The following is a 14,062-nucleotide window of genomic DNA, read 5'->3' as shown; positions in this document are numbered from 1 at the left end:
CTGGAGGAGCCAGGGATGGCGCTGTTTCTGTTGTAGCTGCTGGCTCCCGAAGGGTTCTGAGGTGGCCGTGGCTGTTGTGGTGGAGGCTGTTGCTGAGGAGCCCGGTTATAGCCGCCTCGGTTGTTGGAGTTGTTGTTATCCCTGTTGTTGTTACCCCAGTGGTTTTGGTTGTAGCCACCACCTCCACTGTGGTTGAAACCTCCTCCATAGTTGCCTCCTCCACCACCGCGCGGCCACCACCACCTACCCGGTTCTGGAGGCCTCCTCGGTTGCCTCCAGGAGGGCCTCGGCTTTGACGTTTTTTTTGTTTTTGGTTTTTGTTTTTGTTTTTGTTTTGTATTTTTGAGACAAGATTTCTCTGTGTAGCCCTGGCTGTCCTGGAACTCATTCTGTAGATCAGGCTGGCCTCAAACTCAGAAATCGGCCTACCTCTGTCTGGCTCCCAACTGCTGGGATTAAAGGCGTGCACCACCACCTGGTGGTGTATTCTTAATAGTAAGAGTTGTGATAGTTCGTTTAGATAAGTATTGTAATGGTAACCATCATTCTGTAGGTTAAAAATGGAGCTCAGAAAGCCAATATAATTATTGGAAATCAGATAGCAATTAAGTAATGAAACTGGACACAAATATGACGACAATTATATCTTTTTACTCTTATTTCTCCCTCCCAATGCCCTGGAGATGGGCTGGGTGTGGAATGGATACTAGGGATCCAACCCAACGCCTTATCCCGTAACATATGAATAATCATTAGTGTCTTCGTTGGTTTTTTATTTTACTTTCTGTACTATTAGATATATAAAGCATACTTAAATTTTTAGTGTGACTCATTGCAGTAGCTTTGTGGATGATGTAAGTTTTTAAATAGGTGACACTAAGCCTAAGTAGCTTACCAAATTGTACAAATATCAAGCTACTTAAAAGATGGGTGGCCATCTATTGGGATATTTTCAAGGGTATGCTGCAGCATTCACTTCTTTTTCCTATCCGTAAGATGGTCTAGGTAAAATTGTTCCTATTAGAAGTCATGGTTTTCATGTTTGTAGGGATCCCCAAATTGAATTGCTTGAATGTTCTCTACTTAGAATTACCTTCATAGAGAATATCCTTTCTAGTGGAAACACACATTCTATCTTTGATTCCTTTTTCCCTGCAGGGTTCTGTAGCTATAGCTGGTGCTGTTATCCGCTGGCTAAGAGACAACCTTGGAATTATTAAGTCCTCTGAGGAAATTGGTGAGTATGTTTTAGTAAAGAGTTAAAATTGTCTAAAGAAAGCCAGGCATTCTGGTGCATGCCTTTAATCCCAATACTCAGAAGGCAAAGGTAGGATCTCTGTGAGTTCCAAACCAGCCTAGTCTATATAGCAAGTTCCAGGCTAGCCACAGCTACACAGAGAGACTCCATTTCAAAAGAAAAAAAGTATAGAAGAAGGAAGAAAAGGTTAATATTTTGTCCCTGCAATCTGTCAATATTAGCTTTGCCACTAACTTGATCTATGAATTATGTAGACCCTTCTTATAAATTTGATTTGTCCAGAAAAGACTGTCTTATGAAGATTTATTACACAATCAGTAGACATAATTTGTAGTAGTTATTAACAAACTGCTAAGATCGGGCATAAAAATTACTGATGTGGAAAATTGAACACCAAAGAGTGCCTGAATCTGTAGGTAAAGCAATGTAGTTACATGTTATCTGATGAGAAAAAGCGTTAACTTCTGGATTAAAGTGAACATTAAAACTCTGGTACTTATAAATTAAGTATTAATATGGCTGTATTCAGCCTGTGGGTAATTAGTTTGAACTCAGCTATTCACATTTTCATCTACTTTGTTTAACTTTGCCTGACAGTAAGACGATCAGAAATGCATTTCTGGTTAGGCACAGAGGAGAGACCACCTCATTTCCTAGTCAAGAAACTTAAAAATCACAGAAATGGAGCTGGGGAGATAGTTCGATAGGTAAAAATGTTTAAATGCAAGTACAAGGATCTGAGTTTGGTCCCCAGAGTTACATAAAAAACAAAAAGAAAACAAGCTTGGTGGCTTCCATATCTGATCCTAAGGTTGGAAAGTTGCAGCACATTAGTCTTGCCTTTATGGCATGTTCTAGGCCAGCGAGAGACATTGTCTTAATGAGTAAAATAGATATCTCCCGAGGAACAACACTCAAGGTTAACTTCTGGCCCTTAAATGTACGCACACCCTCACCATGTACACACATACAACACATACACACACACATGCAAATGAACTAAACTGGCTAAAAGAAATGAATCCAGGTCCTTGGTTTCTTGAGTTCAGTTTAATTTGTGGGGGGCATTTAGTGTAGGGGAAATGTTCTTGTTGTTCTTAGCATTCTACTGTAACTAGTAACACTTTGATAGTAATGAGCTAGACATCAAAAATTCTGATCTAAATTTGAAAATATGTATGTTTATTTAACAAAGTAAGAAACTGGTTTGATTTTATTTTTGTTTTTCTTTCTCCTTTTTAATACTAGAAAAACTTGCTAAAGAAGTAGGTACTTCTTATGGCTGCTACTTTGTTCCAGCATTTTCAGGGTTATATGCACCTTATTGGGAGCCCAGTGCAAGAGGGTAAGTATTTCTGTTGGTACAAGTAATTTACTACCTATTTTAAAACAACCAGGAAAAAAGAATATTGAATATTTCTTTTACAAAGATAAGATAAATGCACGGGGTGGCAGATATCACATTATATACATCTCTCCAAACATCACACAACATGACAGTAATATATACAACTATTATTTATTAATTGAAAAATAAATGATGGTAAAGGACATGAAAATAGAAGGGAGCTAGTTGGGAAGAGAAAGGGATTATGAAGAGTGAGACAGTAATGAGGTGAATATGTTCAAACGTATTATGTAGATATATGGAAATGTCATAATGAATCTCATTAGGTTTAACTGATAAATGCTAGTGAAAATTAAGAACAATAATGAAAAAGGAAAATAGTATTGGCAATATGCATATGTTAGGGAGGTCTTGATTATTTACTAAAATAGTTAATAACTAATCATTTTCTGTCTATTTTTACCTGTACATTGTAGACCAAGTCACTACCATCTAAATGAATGTGATTTGATTTTGTGTTGATATCATGTGCCCTGTCAGATCACAGATACTTCCACTTGTGGATACAGAGCTATGGGCTATATAGCTCTGAACTACTCAATGAATGTATCCAATTTTCTTTCCTGCTTACATTTCTGTCTATTTGGGACATACTATCAATGGCTTAAAATCTCTGTGCTGGGATGTGGCAGAGTGGCAGGCATCTCTATACCCATAGATGAGTTTAGTCCTTATCAGAGAAGAGGTAGTTAAATCAGAGACTCACAAATTGGCCAGAGTGCAGAAAATAAATGTCAGTAAAGTGCTCCACTGTAAATGGGGTAGCTTCACCCCCCCACACACCCCAAAGGGTGTGGGACCACCATAAGAGAGAGGACAAAAACATGGTAGGAGCCAGAGTTTGGGGAAGAAAAAGAAATCCATGGCCTTTTATACTGTTCTAGTCTGAAAATCTTTGTGTGTCTTGTTAGGATCATCTGTGGACTCACTCAGTTCACCAATAAATGTCATATCGCCTTTGCTGCATTAGAAGCTGTTTGTTTCCAAACCCGAGAGGTAAGGAACATAGGCCTATTTTTTGTGTGTGTGTGCTTTGATCCATTCTTATAACTCTTAAATTAAATATTAATTATATATTTATGCCTGAAATTTATCAAGTACCTAAAATGTTCCTAATTGAAAAAATGTAGCCTGCAAAAACACTACCCTAAATACCAGTGTGCCCCCTCTCCCCTGCCCACTCTCATTATCTTGTAAGTACATTTGCCACTGGACATTCTATGTTAGAGAGAAGCCTGGGTAGTAGAATAGTACGTATTAGGCAAAGAATAGAACACAAACAGAGGCGTCAAGACAGGAAATGAAGATGCGAAATAGAATTGCTTAGTTTGCTGAATAGTAGAGTGAATGCGGAAGTGTGAGTCCAGAAAAGGTTGACTGCAGTCAGATCAAGGAGGGCTTTGAAGAGCAAAATATGATGTCTCTATGTCACTCTTTGGTCTGTGAGAAATACTTCCAGGTTTGTGTATGAAGGGTTGTACCATTTTTAGACATGATACTGTGAAGTCGTTTCATGATGCTAATTGCATTTGCTTTGTTTAAGATTTTGGATGCCATGAACCGCGACTGTGGAATTCCACTCAGTCATTTACAGGTAGATGGAGGAATGACCAGCAATAAAATTCTTATGCAGCTACAAGCAGACATTCTGTATATTCCAGTAGGTTAGTAACCCTGCGCTCCTTTCAACCCCAGTAGTACTAATGTTGGTTTGGGAAGAACAGATCCTTCAGGCATATATAACTACACAACTGTTGACATAGCTCTCTCCTCTCAGTGAAACCCTCCATGCCTGAAACAACTGCACTAGGCGCTGCCATGGCAGCTGGGGCTGCAGAAGGGGTTGGTGTGTGGAGTCTTGAACCTGAGGATTTGTCAGCTGTCACAATGGAGCGGTTCGAACCTCAGATCAATGCTGAAGGTATACTTAAAGAACAAAAGCTTCAATGGAATACAATGAAAATGGCCTTCAAGTGGGGGGATTTCTACCCTTTACAAGTTATGGAGCAAAATTAGTTGGCTGCTGAAACACGCACGTGTGAGTGGAATAGGTCCCATCTGTACTGAGAATGATGCTTCTGCCTTGTCAATCAGCTTGTCAGCCTAGGGTTTTTCTGTTGTTTGTTTTAAGTGAGAAGGGAGAGCCAGATGTGGTGGCACTCATCTTTAATCTCAGCCCTTGGGAGGCAGAGGCAGGCAGATCTCTTGTGAGTTCCAGGCCAGCCTTGTCTATATAGAAAGTTCTAGACCACCTAAGGCTACACAGTAAAACATTGTCTCAGAAAAAAAAAAAGAAACTCTAAAAAATATAAAGTGAGAAGGGAGATACACTTGCATAAGTTGTCCTATGCAAAATTCTGCATCTCTAATGGGGCAGCATCATTGTTCACTTTTGCATACTTTCTTTTAAAAGAATTATTTATTTACTTTATGTATATTAGTACATTGTAGCTGTGTTCAGACACACCAAAAAGAGGGCATCTGATCCCATTACAGATGGTTGTGAGCCACCATGTGGTTGCTGGGAATTGAACTCAGGACCTCTGGAAGAACAGTCAGTGTTCCTAATCGCTGAGCCATTTCTCCATCGTACTTTTTATATTATAGATTTTCACTTTAAAAATCCCATTTAAGATGTTAGTGATGGGGCAGTTATGATTTGAACATTGCAAAGCAACCGCTATTTGCTAATTCCTTCATTCTGGTTTTTCCACATTATACTTCACCTCTCTGCCTATGTCAGCCCTTCCTCCCCCCTCTACCCCATCCCAAAAGAAGAGAAAACAAATCAAATAGGATTTTCATTTTGGAATCACCACCACTTTCTTGTGAATAGTCCCATAGCAGGTAGCCTGTCTCCCAGTCTCCCCTAGCCTCACACTAAATTTCTATTACAAATCATTCCAAAGTGTCCCCTCCCCCACTCACTGCCAGTCACCACCAGGTGCATATTCCCAAATATATGTTCCAGTAAAGCCTCACTTTGGTTAAATGTGTGCAAGGGTTTGTTTGAAGTGCTGAGTAATCAGTCATTAAGTATTGAACTTTGAGCACCTCAATTACTTGCATCTCATATGTGTGTTTCTCCCAATTCTAATTTTAGAAAGTGAAATCCGTTACTCTACCTGGAAGAAAGCTGTGATGAAGTCAATTGGTTGGGTTACAACTCAGTCTCCAGAAAGTGGTAAGTTGTTCTTCATTGGCTATTATTGACAGTTGTTATTTATTCGGGACCTTTTTCTTAATGTTATTTATTCGGGACCTTTTTCTTAATGTGTTAGTTTATTCAAGTGTATGGCTGTTTATACTAAGCCAGGCTGCTCTGAAGAAAAGCATTATGCTATATGTAAAGTTTCTTACATTTTGAAAACACTTCAGAGATCTAGACATCAAGTGGAATTTACAGGTTCCTACATGTACTTCCACTCCAGCCTGCCATATCACTGCTTATTGATTTATTCTTGGCATATCAATGAGTAACTGAATTTTCCAAAAGTAAAATTATTTCTGGTTCTTTCTTAATGAAAAGAAAAATCAACTAGTCTTTTTTATTTTCCCTCTCCTTGATCATATCTACCTTTTTGGGAGGCTTTTTTCATCACTAGAAGCAATTTGAGGGGTGTATAAACTTCCACATCTGATTCCAGACACTTACAGAAAGTACTCAGGCTGAGTAAACCATGATGCAATGCAAATTCCTATGAAACCAGACAGGAGGAAGTAAACTAAATATAGTTAAGTTAGAAGTTTTATAATTGAGAAATGCCATTAGCCAAAAATAAAGAACTATTTTAGCTTTCAAATCACTTAGGCAGGAAAGTATTCAGGTTTAGTAAACTATTCAGGTTTAAATAGCTGTAGGCTGCATTTGATGACACGGTGTTATAGTCCTTGTCAAAATTCAAGATATGGAACAGAATGAATAGCACCCTTTACCATCAAGGAAGGGTTTATAAGTGAAGTATTACCCGGCTTCCAAGCCTGCACCATTAATGTGTGTGGCTTCTACTTCACTGTGAGCTGTAGTTTTAGCCCTGGCTGTTCTTAATTAAAATTATACCTTTATTCTACCAATTAAATTTGATATGCTTTTGAGTTGAGACTGGGCTTCTTATTTCTCCTTTCTTTTTTTCTTTTTTTTAATATTTGTTTGCTGAGTCTCATGCATACACCAGGCTCAGCTCCTTTTTCTAAGATGTTGGATTAGCTTCTTTTTGCTATGACTGCAGTTTTGAGACCCTGGACAATTATATTTCTCGGTCATGAGTACTACTTGCATAGCACACTCCTGGATTCTGTGGGAACTATAACAAATGTGGACTCTGATTTCTTTGCTTATTCCTCTAAATCAATGTAATGTGAAGTTAGGTCTATGATTTCTTGGGCTAGCTGATTGTTTGTTAATGCAACAACCAGCCTGGCTTCTTCCTCCTCCCCCACACTTAATACACATATTTTCTCTTCACTATCTCTTAAAGATATGTTAACTTCAAATTTTCACAAAAGCAATTGATCATTTTCTATTTATATTTCTTTTTGACAAGCAATCTGTAACACAAGAAAATGCTAAAAGAAAACTAAAATTGAACTTCTTTTATTATTTTTATTATTATTTTTTGTTTAGTTTCATTTTTCTTTCCTTGTTTGTATGTGGTCTCATCTAGCCCAAGCTGACCAGAAACTTATTTTGTAGAAGATTAAATTTCTGGTCTTGTTGTCTCTTCCTCTGCTGGGATTACAGATATATGCAATTATATCCAACTTTAAATTTTTATTTTCTTTATTTTTTTTTGCTACAAGCATCAGTAGTAAAGGTAGCATCATTTGTTTAGAGTTATAATTTGTTTTCAGTCCTAAATATTTAACCCAGTGCCACACACATAAGGCCGTATCCCAGTCCTCCCTTTGTTCATTTTATATATTTTTTACTCATTTTTAAAATTAGCTTACACTGTAATGGGTTTCTTTATCTCCAGCTACCTTCTACTTTTTATCTTGAGTAGGGCTTTGTTCAGTTGCTCAGGATGCCCTTGAACTCACTCTGTAGTCAAGCCAGTCCTTGAACTGGATTGCCCTGATCCAGACTCCTAAGAAGCCAGTATGAAGGTCTGTACTGCCAGATGCAGCTCTTAATTTTATTCTTGTTGGAGTTATACCTGCCATTAAGCATATTTAATAGTTTTAGGAAAACATTGAAATGTGTAGTATCTAGTAGGATCTCTAAGGTGTACAGTTAACTCAGAATAATATTTAAGGTTTTGCTAACTATATTACTTTAAATAATATAAACTATTTAATGGCAGTTTACATTCTGTGTAAGCTATATGATGATAACAATACAGATAGAGCCCTAACCTAAGAAAAGCAAAAAAATGTTAGAATTATTGCTTTGAAACTTACTCTCTTTAATTTAATTTACGAAAAAGATATTGTATCACTTAATTTCCCAAGGAGTTTGTTAGTATTGAAACAAATGTATTATTTGGTTTATAAATGTATTTGAGCACATTGTAAACAAATTTAAAATTTATTAAATATGATTAATTATATAGCTAATAATAATTATATAATCACATATATTAGTATGTTAATATTATAGATGAAATTGTGATCTCTACAAATATGGATATAAAAAGGTTTGTCTTTCACTTAAAATGTAACAGTAACAGAATAGGGAAAATAGTTTCTTGAACTCTTTATTGAAAATCCAGTTTCTAAGGGGGGAAAGAAATACATGGTGAGAGAAAGAAAGTCCTTTTACAAAATAGAAACAATTATCTTCAGACCACAGAGCATAAAATATGTCCAGGATAATCCATATCTGGCATATCTGAATGACACCCTGTAGAATCGCAGTATTTTCCTAACACTTGGTATTACCTTATATTCTAGAGTCTGGAAGTGTAGCTAAAAAGCCCTAGGTTTAATCTTTAACACCCCCAAATGTGCTAAGTTGTTTAGATATACCATGTATAGAAGTGTGTGTCTGTGCATGCACATGTACGATTATTGGTCAGAGAGCAACTTTGCAGTTGATTTTTCTCCTTCCAGCTTTACATGGTTTCTAGGAATCCAACTCTGGTTGCCAGATTTGCACAGAATGTACTTTTACCCACTGAACCATTTTGCCAGCCCATGGGTATATAATCATTACATTTAAGGGAAGGATATGTGCAATGCATATGCTTAATCACAAATATAATCATGTTATCCAGTAATTAATAAAATTTAGTTTTATTATATCACTTCGTTTCAGCAGTACTTATACCAAAGTCTGTTTTGCACACAAGACCAAATCAATGTTTAAAATAAAAAAAAAGACCTGAGTGTTGGAAAGCAACATATAGGGAGAAGGGAGTGCTAATAGGCTAGGAGGGAGATTAGATAGGTTATAGTGATTAATTAGGTTATTAAAGGTTGGAGTGATGGAAATACACTTCATATATGTATGGACTTGTCAAAGAACACATTTAGTAAAAATTATATTGTACAAAGAGTTTGAAACTCATCTAGAGTAGATTAATAAAACGTTTCTAATATATTCTTGGGTAAATTTGCTCATTTACTATCACTGGGAGAAGAATCTAGAAAGCCCAAACCAATAGCCTCCCAAAAAGCTCTCCATAAGCTCTCTTTGGCTTTGCGAGTGGAAAGCTGATGTTGGGCCCTGCGTGTTATGCTCTTGGCTACTTTTGGCATGCTATCTGTATTGTATGTTAACTTTCATAAGCCTTGATATTGATTATATTTTTGATTTGAAGTAATAACTCTTTGCCAGCTTTGATAAATATGCTATTTTTATAACTTGTTTTGCTATCATGTGATTCTTAACATAAATATTGTAATTATGTGTCTCTCTTTTGGTTTGCTTGACTGGAATTCCCTTCTACTTGGATGACCACAGGTGACCCTAGTATCTTCTGTAGTCTGCCTTTGGGCTTTTTTATAGTGAGTAGCATGGTAATGTTAATCGGAGCAAGGTACATCTCAGGTTAGTTACTCTTTAAATTAGACAACTTGTATTAGTTAGCTTTAATGTGTTTAATGTATAACTCAGCAGAGAACTTATAGTGTTTTTCATTCTTCCTATGTTTGAAAACCCAGAAAAATCAGTTAAAGGCTCAATTAGTTCTATTGGTTCATCTTTGGGGACAGTTAGAGTTAAGGACTATGACTTTGCTTAAGCAGTTTCAAAAGTTTTGTCAGATGATGTCTTTGAAGATCTACATGCTGCCATCAGCTGCGGTGGTAACCAAAATCAAAAAGTACAATTGCTAATTTTTAATTGAAAAGAATTTCAGAAAGACTGATGAAAGTAAAAGTATAATTATGACATTAACCATCTTGGTTTTAAATGTGTATGATTTTTGAAACTTCTAAGCATTTTCTCAGTATGTCTTACTAGATCTATTTTTGAAAGAGGTTTTGGTCAGAGATTGTGAGCTGAGTTTCTGTAAAACTCTAAAACTCAGTCACTTTTCTTTCAGTGAAAAGAATACATTTTATGAAGTTTTGTAAAATTATTAATTAAATAAATTCAAGTTGAAATAAAATGGAAATATTCTTTGCATAATAGCTTCTATTGAATATTCATATGATAATGGTTTAGCATGTTATGAAATGCATAGCACCACCAGTACTAATTTAAACATTATTGCCATTTTGGAAGCTACTTCTGACAATTTTTCAGTTTTTCTTCTGAGTTTTATCTTGAGTGGATAGTATTGTTTTCTTGTTTCTTACCATGAAAGTGAAACATGCTTTTATTTTTCAAGCTTTATATTTAGAGGAAAAATGAGAATAGTTCTTGAATTTAAGATATAAAATTTAAACTTTAATCATGTAAAGGAATATCTGCTTATGGAAAGCCGACAAGCATTCTTTAAGTTGGCATTGTCAGTTTAATGTCATATATAAATATGAAACAAAGTTTTTATCAGCAGAACATGGGATTATATTTTAAGTAATAAAAATGGAATTTGTATGAGAATTTAAAGTTAGACTGTATTACCTTTTCCTGTATTCTTCATATTCAATTATACTCAGGATAAAATTGTTTAATCACCTAAGTTAGACTGTATTGCCTTTTCCTGTGTTCTTTATCATACTTAGGATAAAAATTTTAATCACCTACTTCTTTACTAATAATACCTCATTTTGGTATTGATGCTAATATGCTAAAGGCTATGTCTACAAAAAATAACAGAATTACTAGACTTTTGTTCTTTTTCAGTTGCTAAGAAATGTTTAACAGAAAACTCAACATTGCCATGAGAACTTTAATTTTATAGCAATAAATACTGTTTTAGAAAATGTTCTATTACTTTCTTATTATCCTGAGTATTTTTGCTATATGATGATAACCTAGAAAAGATAAGGGGAAAGTAATAGCTGAAATTCTTGATTGATTTTCTTTTGTGTTTCTCCTTTGATACCATGATAACATGAAAAGTCTTCCAACACTATGGAAACTGAGACATCTAGTGGGTCTCTAAGTTAAATGATATATTACATTTCAAAACTCGGAGGCTTCCTTTCAGGTCACCATCTTTAGGCTTTCTTTTTGGTGACATCTGCTGAGATTCAACAGTAGTAGCCACTGTTTGCCTTTATCAAAAGTGGTAATATTTGCTAATTTTGAAGTCGGCCCAGTTACATTTGTTACTCCTTAACTATGAAGCATTCTATGTAAAGAATGGAATTTGTTATATAGAAATTATAGAATTTATAGCTTAAAATAATTGAATAGTCTTTATTGTTTTAACTCCTGCAATGCATATATGACTTATTGACTATTATGGTTTTTGTCCCCTTTTAGGTATCCCATAAATAATACCACCTCACGGATTCCCAAGATGCAAGTTTCTTTAATGTGATCTGAAAATCTGACTATTCTGTCTCATACTATAATGATTCTATTCATAGACTCTGATTTCTTTCATAAGCCTCTTGCTGCATGATCCTCCAAGCAGACCTATGGCTTGAAATAAAGAAAATGCAGCAGAAAGAATCCTCCAGAAACATTTAATATTTTTTTCAACATTGACAGTTAAGATTGGGTCAGTCACCTTTGGGGCTGACCCCTGCCTGCACTGTCATGACATCCTACACTATTCCTGTTAGGCCCAGGATGCTTTTGTATCCTGTCGATTGGAATGCACCATCCAGTATATTCAGATGCTAGTGGATGACACGTGCCTGAGGAAGGGGTTGTTACTAAGCCCTTCAAAATGAGTGGCTTCGTGCTTGTTTGCTTTTAACGGCTCAGATGTCTTCTTTTCTACTTTTTAGAAGGCCACACGATCACTGGATATTTCAATGGAAACATCTAGAGAATTATTGGACAATGATTTTCTATTTTCGTGGCTTAGACATTTTCTGTACGGTGTTTGCCAAAATTGAACCTTGTCGGGTGTTTGACACTGTCCCACTAACTACCATGGCTTTCTATCTGGATTTTACAGGATAGAACACTTCTTTTTTCTGCTTTTTTCATTTCTCCTTTTATATTTTTATTCTGTATGTATAACATACATGCCTATATATTTTATATGCTGAGAGTGGCCCATTTATAAATTAAGAGCACATTATATTCAGTAAGTTATAAGAGGGCTAGTCTTAAGTGGACTACTATGTATATAAATTTGGGGGGGTAAGCTGTATACATTTTTGGGCAACGGTTATGCATATTATTTACCAGAAAAATTTTTTCTTATAAAATCAAACATTTGAAACTTAGGTATGTATTCAGTGTCAATCAATTAAAATGTACTATATTGTAATTTCAATTATATTTCTTATACTCTACCATTTAATTATCTCAGCTGGAAAGAAAAATAACTGTGGCATGTAACAGTAAATACTCCTCTCAAACACAATTCTAGTCCAAATAAAATTTTTCCTTTGAATTGATGTTTTCCATATTTGAGCTCCTATTGAAGAATTGTCAAATTCAAAAGCTAAGTGGAAAAAGATGTTTGAATAAAGCCAATAATGTCTTTCAAATGCTATTACCCATTAATAAGATGTTCTTATTTTCTGGTCTGATAGAAAATTATCTCTACTTAATGTCATAACTGGCAAAAAAAAAAAAAAAACGAACGATCATTGCAAATGCCTCACAGTAAAACCAATAACTTCTCAAATATTTAGAATTATTGGTTATAACTCATTAACCTAGCTTCCTAACATCAATTTAAAAATATATTTGTTTTATAGTAAAGAAATAAGAAAATGATATTTTCTAATTATTTTGTTTTGTCATTTTGGAATGGAAAATATTGATATATTAATAGAAAAAGTTTTATTTGGAACTAATGGTAGATTGTATTTCCTGTTCTGAATATGCTGCTCTTAATTATTGAATCTGCTGGGTTTTACTGATACAGCTGCCACTTAAGTGGCATAAATATAGGAAGGTACTGTGAAATTATTATGGCAGTGATACTTTTAAATTTATATTTCTACAAAGGCAGGTTGAATTCATTGTAAATAATTGTGTAAATCACTGTTCTAGCAATTTTAAAATAACATTAATTTTTCTACAAAATGCAAGATTTATAAGTGTTTGAAATTGTACCCATTGATAATTAATGGTAAGTTTACTTAAAATAAATGTACCCCTTATTTCTTATTTGTATTTCTCATTTCCAGATGAAAGTTTAGTTAACAGAGATGTTTCATCAGACATAAAAGGCACTTTTTAGCACTTGTTCACATGCACTGACGAGCTAATTAGCAGCAGAAGTGGTTTCTGGAATGATAAACACCTTAATCATTCTGTTAGAACAGACTAGACAGTTTCTACCTCAGCATTTTCAGAAAACACATTTTCAAGGCCGAAGGCCATTATCAGTAGAGTCTCACCTGGCCGAGACCTACATATCTCTAGCTTTCATCCTTTGCCACAGCTTCTGTCTAGATGGGTTAGTCAGTGAGGTCTGGAACACTGTTGCTCTTTCATACTAATGCCAACATCTCCACATTTGTTCTCCAATTTGATCCATAAAAAATAATGCATTAATGCTTCTTCATTGGTATCTTTTTTTTTTTTTTTTTGAGACAGGGTCTTGCTATGTAGGCCTGACTGTCCTGCAACTTACTATGTATACCAAGCTGGCCTTGAATTCATAGAGATATGCCTGCCTCTGTCTCTTCCAACTGTTGGGAATAAAGACATATGCCACCATGCCCAGACCATCAAGTCTTTGTAAAATTTTCTTGTGGAGTATGAAAATTAAGTAGCTTTTACATTTTCTTTCTGTCTCTTTGTCTTTCTGTCTCTGCATCTACCCCACACCCCATGTGTCTCAGTTTGGGTTTCATTGCTATGAAGAGAAACACCATAACCAAGGCAACTCTGATAATGACTGCCACCAGGAGAGACTGTCTCACAG

The 14,062-nt window shown here is 35.4% G+C and overlaps 1 protein-coding gene across 1 annotated transcript in view; it reads left to right on the top strand.

Annotated features, from left to right (window-relative positions):
- Positions 1-13,305, top strand: part of Gk (glycerol kinase) — a 74,379-nt gene extending 61,074 nt beyond the window's left edge. Inside the window, exons 14-21 of the mRNA XM_031364746.1 lie at positions 1,159-1,237; positions 2,507-2,603; positions 3,578-3,662; positions 4,210-4,330; positions 4,444-4,587; positions 5,770-5,850; positions 9,571-9,657; positions 11,485-13,305. Coding sequence (XP_031220606.1) covers positions 1,159-1,237; positions 2,507-2,603; positions 3,578-3,662; positions 4,210-4,330; positions 4,444-4,587; positions 5,770-5,850; positions 9,571-9,657; positions 11,485-11,495 — 705 coding nt within the window. The 3' untranslated portion in view covers positions 11,496-13,305. The remainder of the gene's footprint in view (positions 1-1,158; positions 1,238-2,506; positions 2,604-3,577; positions 3,663-4,209; positions 4,331-4,443; positions 4,588-5,769; positions 5,851-9,570; positions 9,658-11,484) is intronic.
- The last annotated feature ends 757 nt before the right edge of the window (positions 13,306-14,062 follow it).

Source organism: Mastomys coucha, chromosome X (genome assembly GCF_008632895.1).
Source record: "Mastomys coucha isolate ucsf_1 chromosome X, UCSF_Mcou_1, whole genome shotgun sequence".
NCBI lineage: Eukaryota > Metazoa > Chordata > Mammalia > Rodentia > Muridae > Mastomys > Mastomys coucha.
This window is presented reverse-complemented; position numbering and strand designations above follow the sequence as displayed.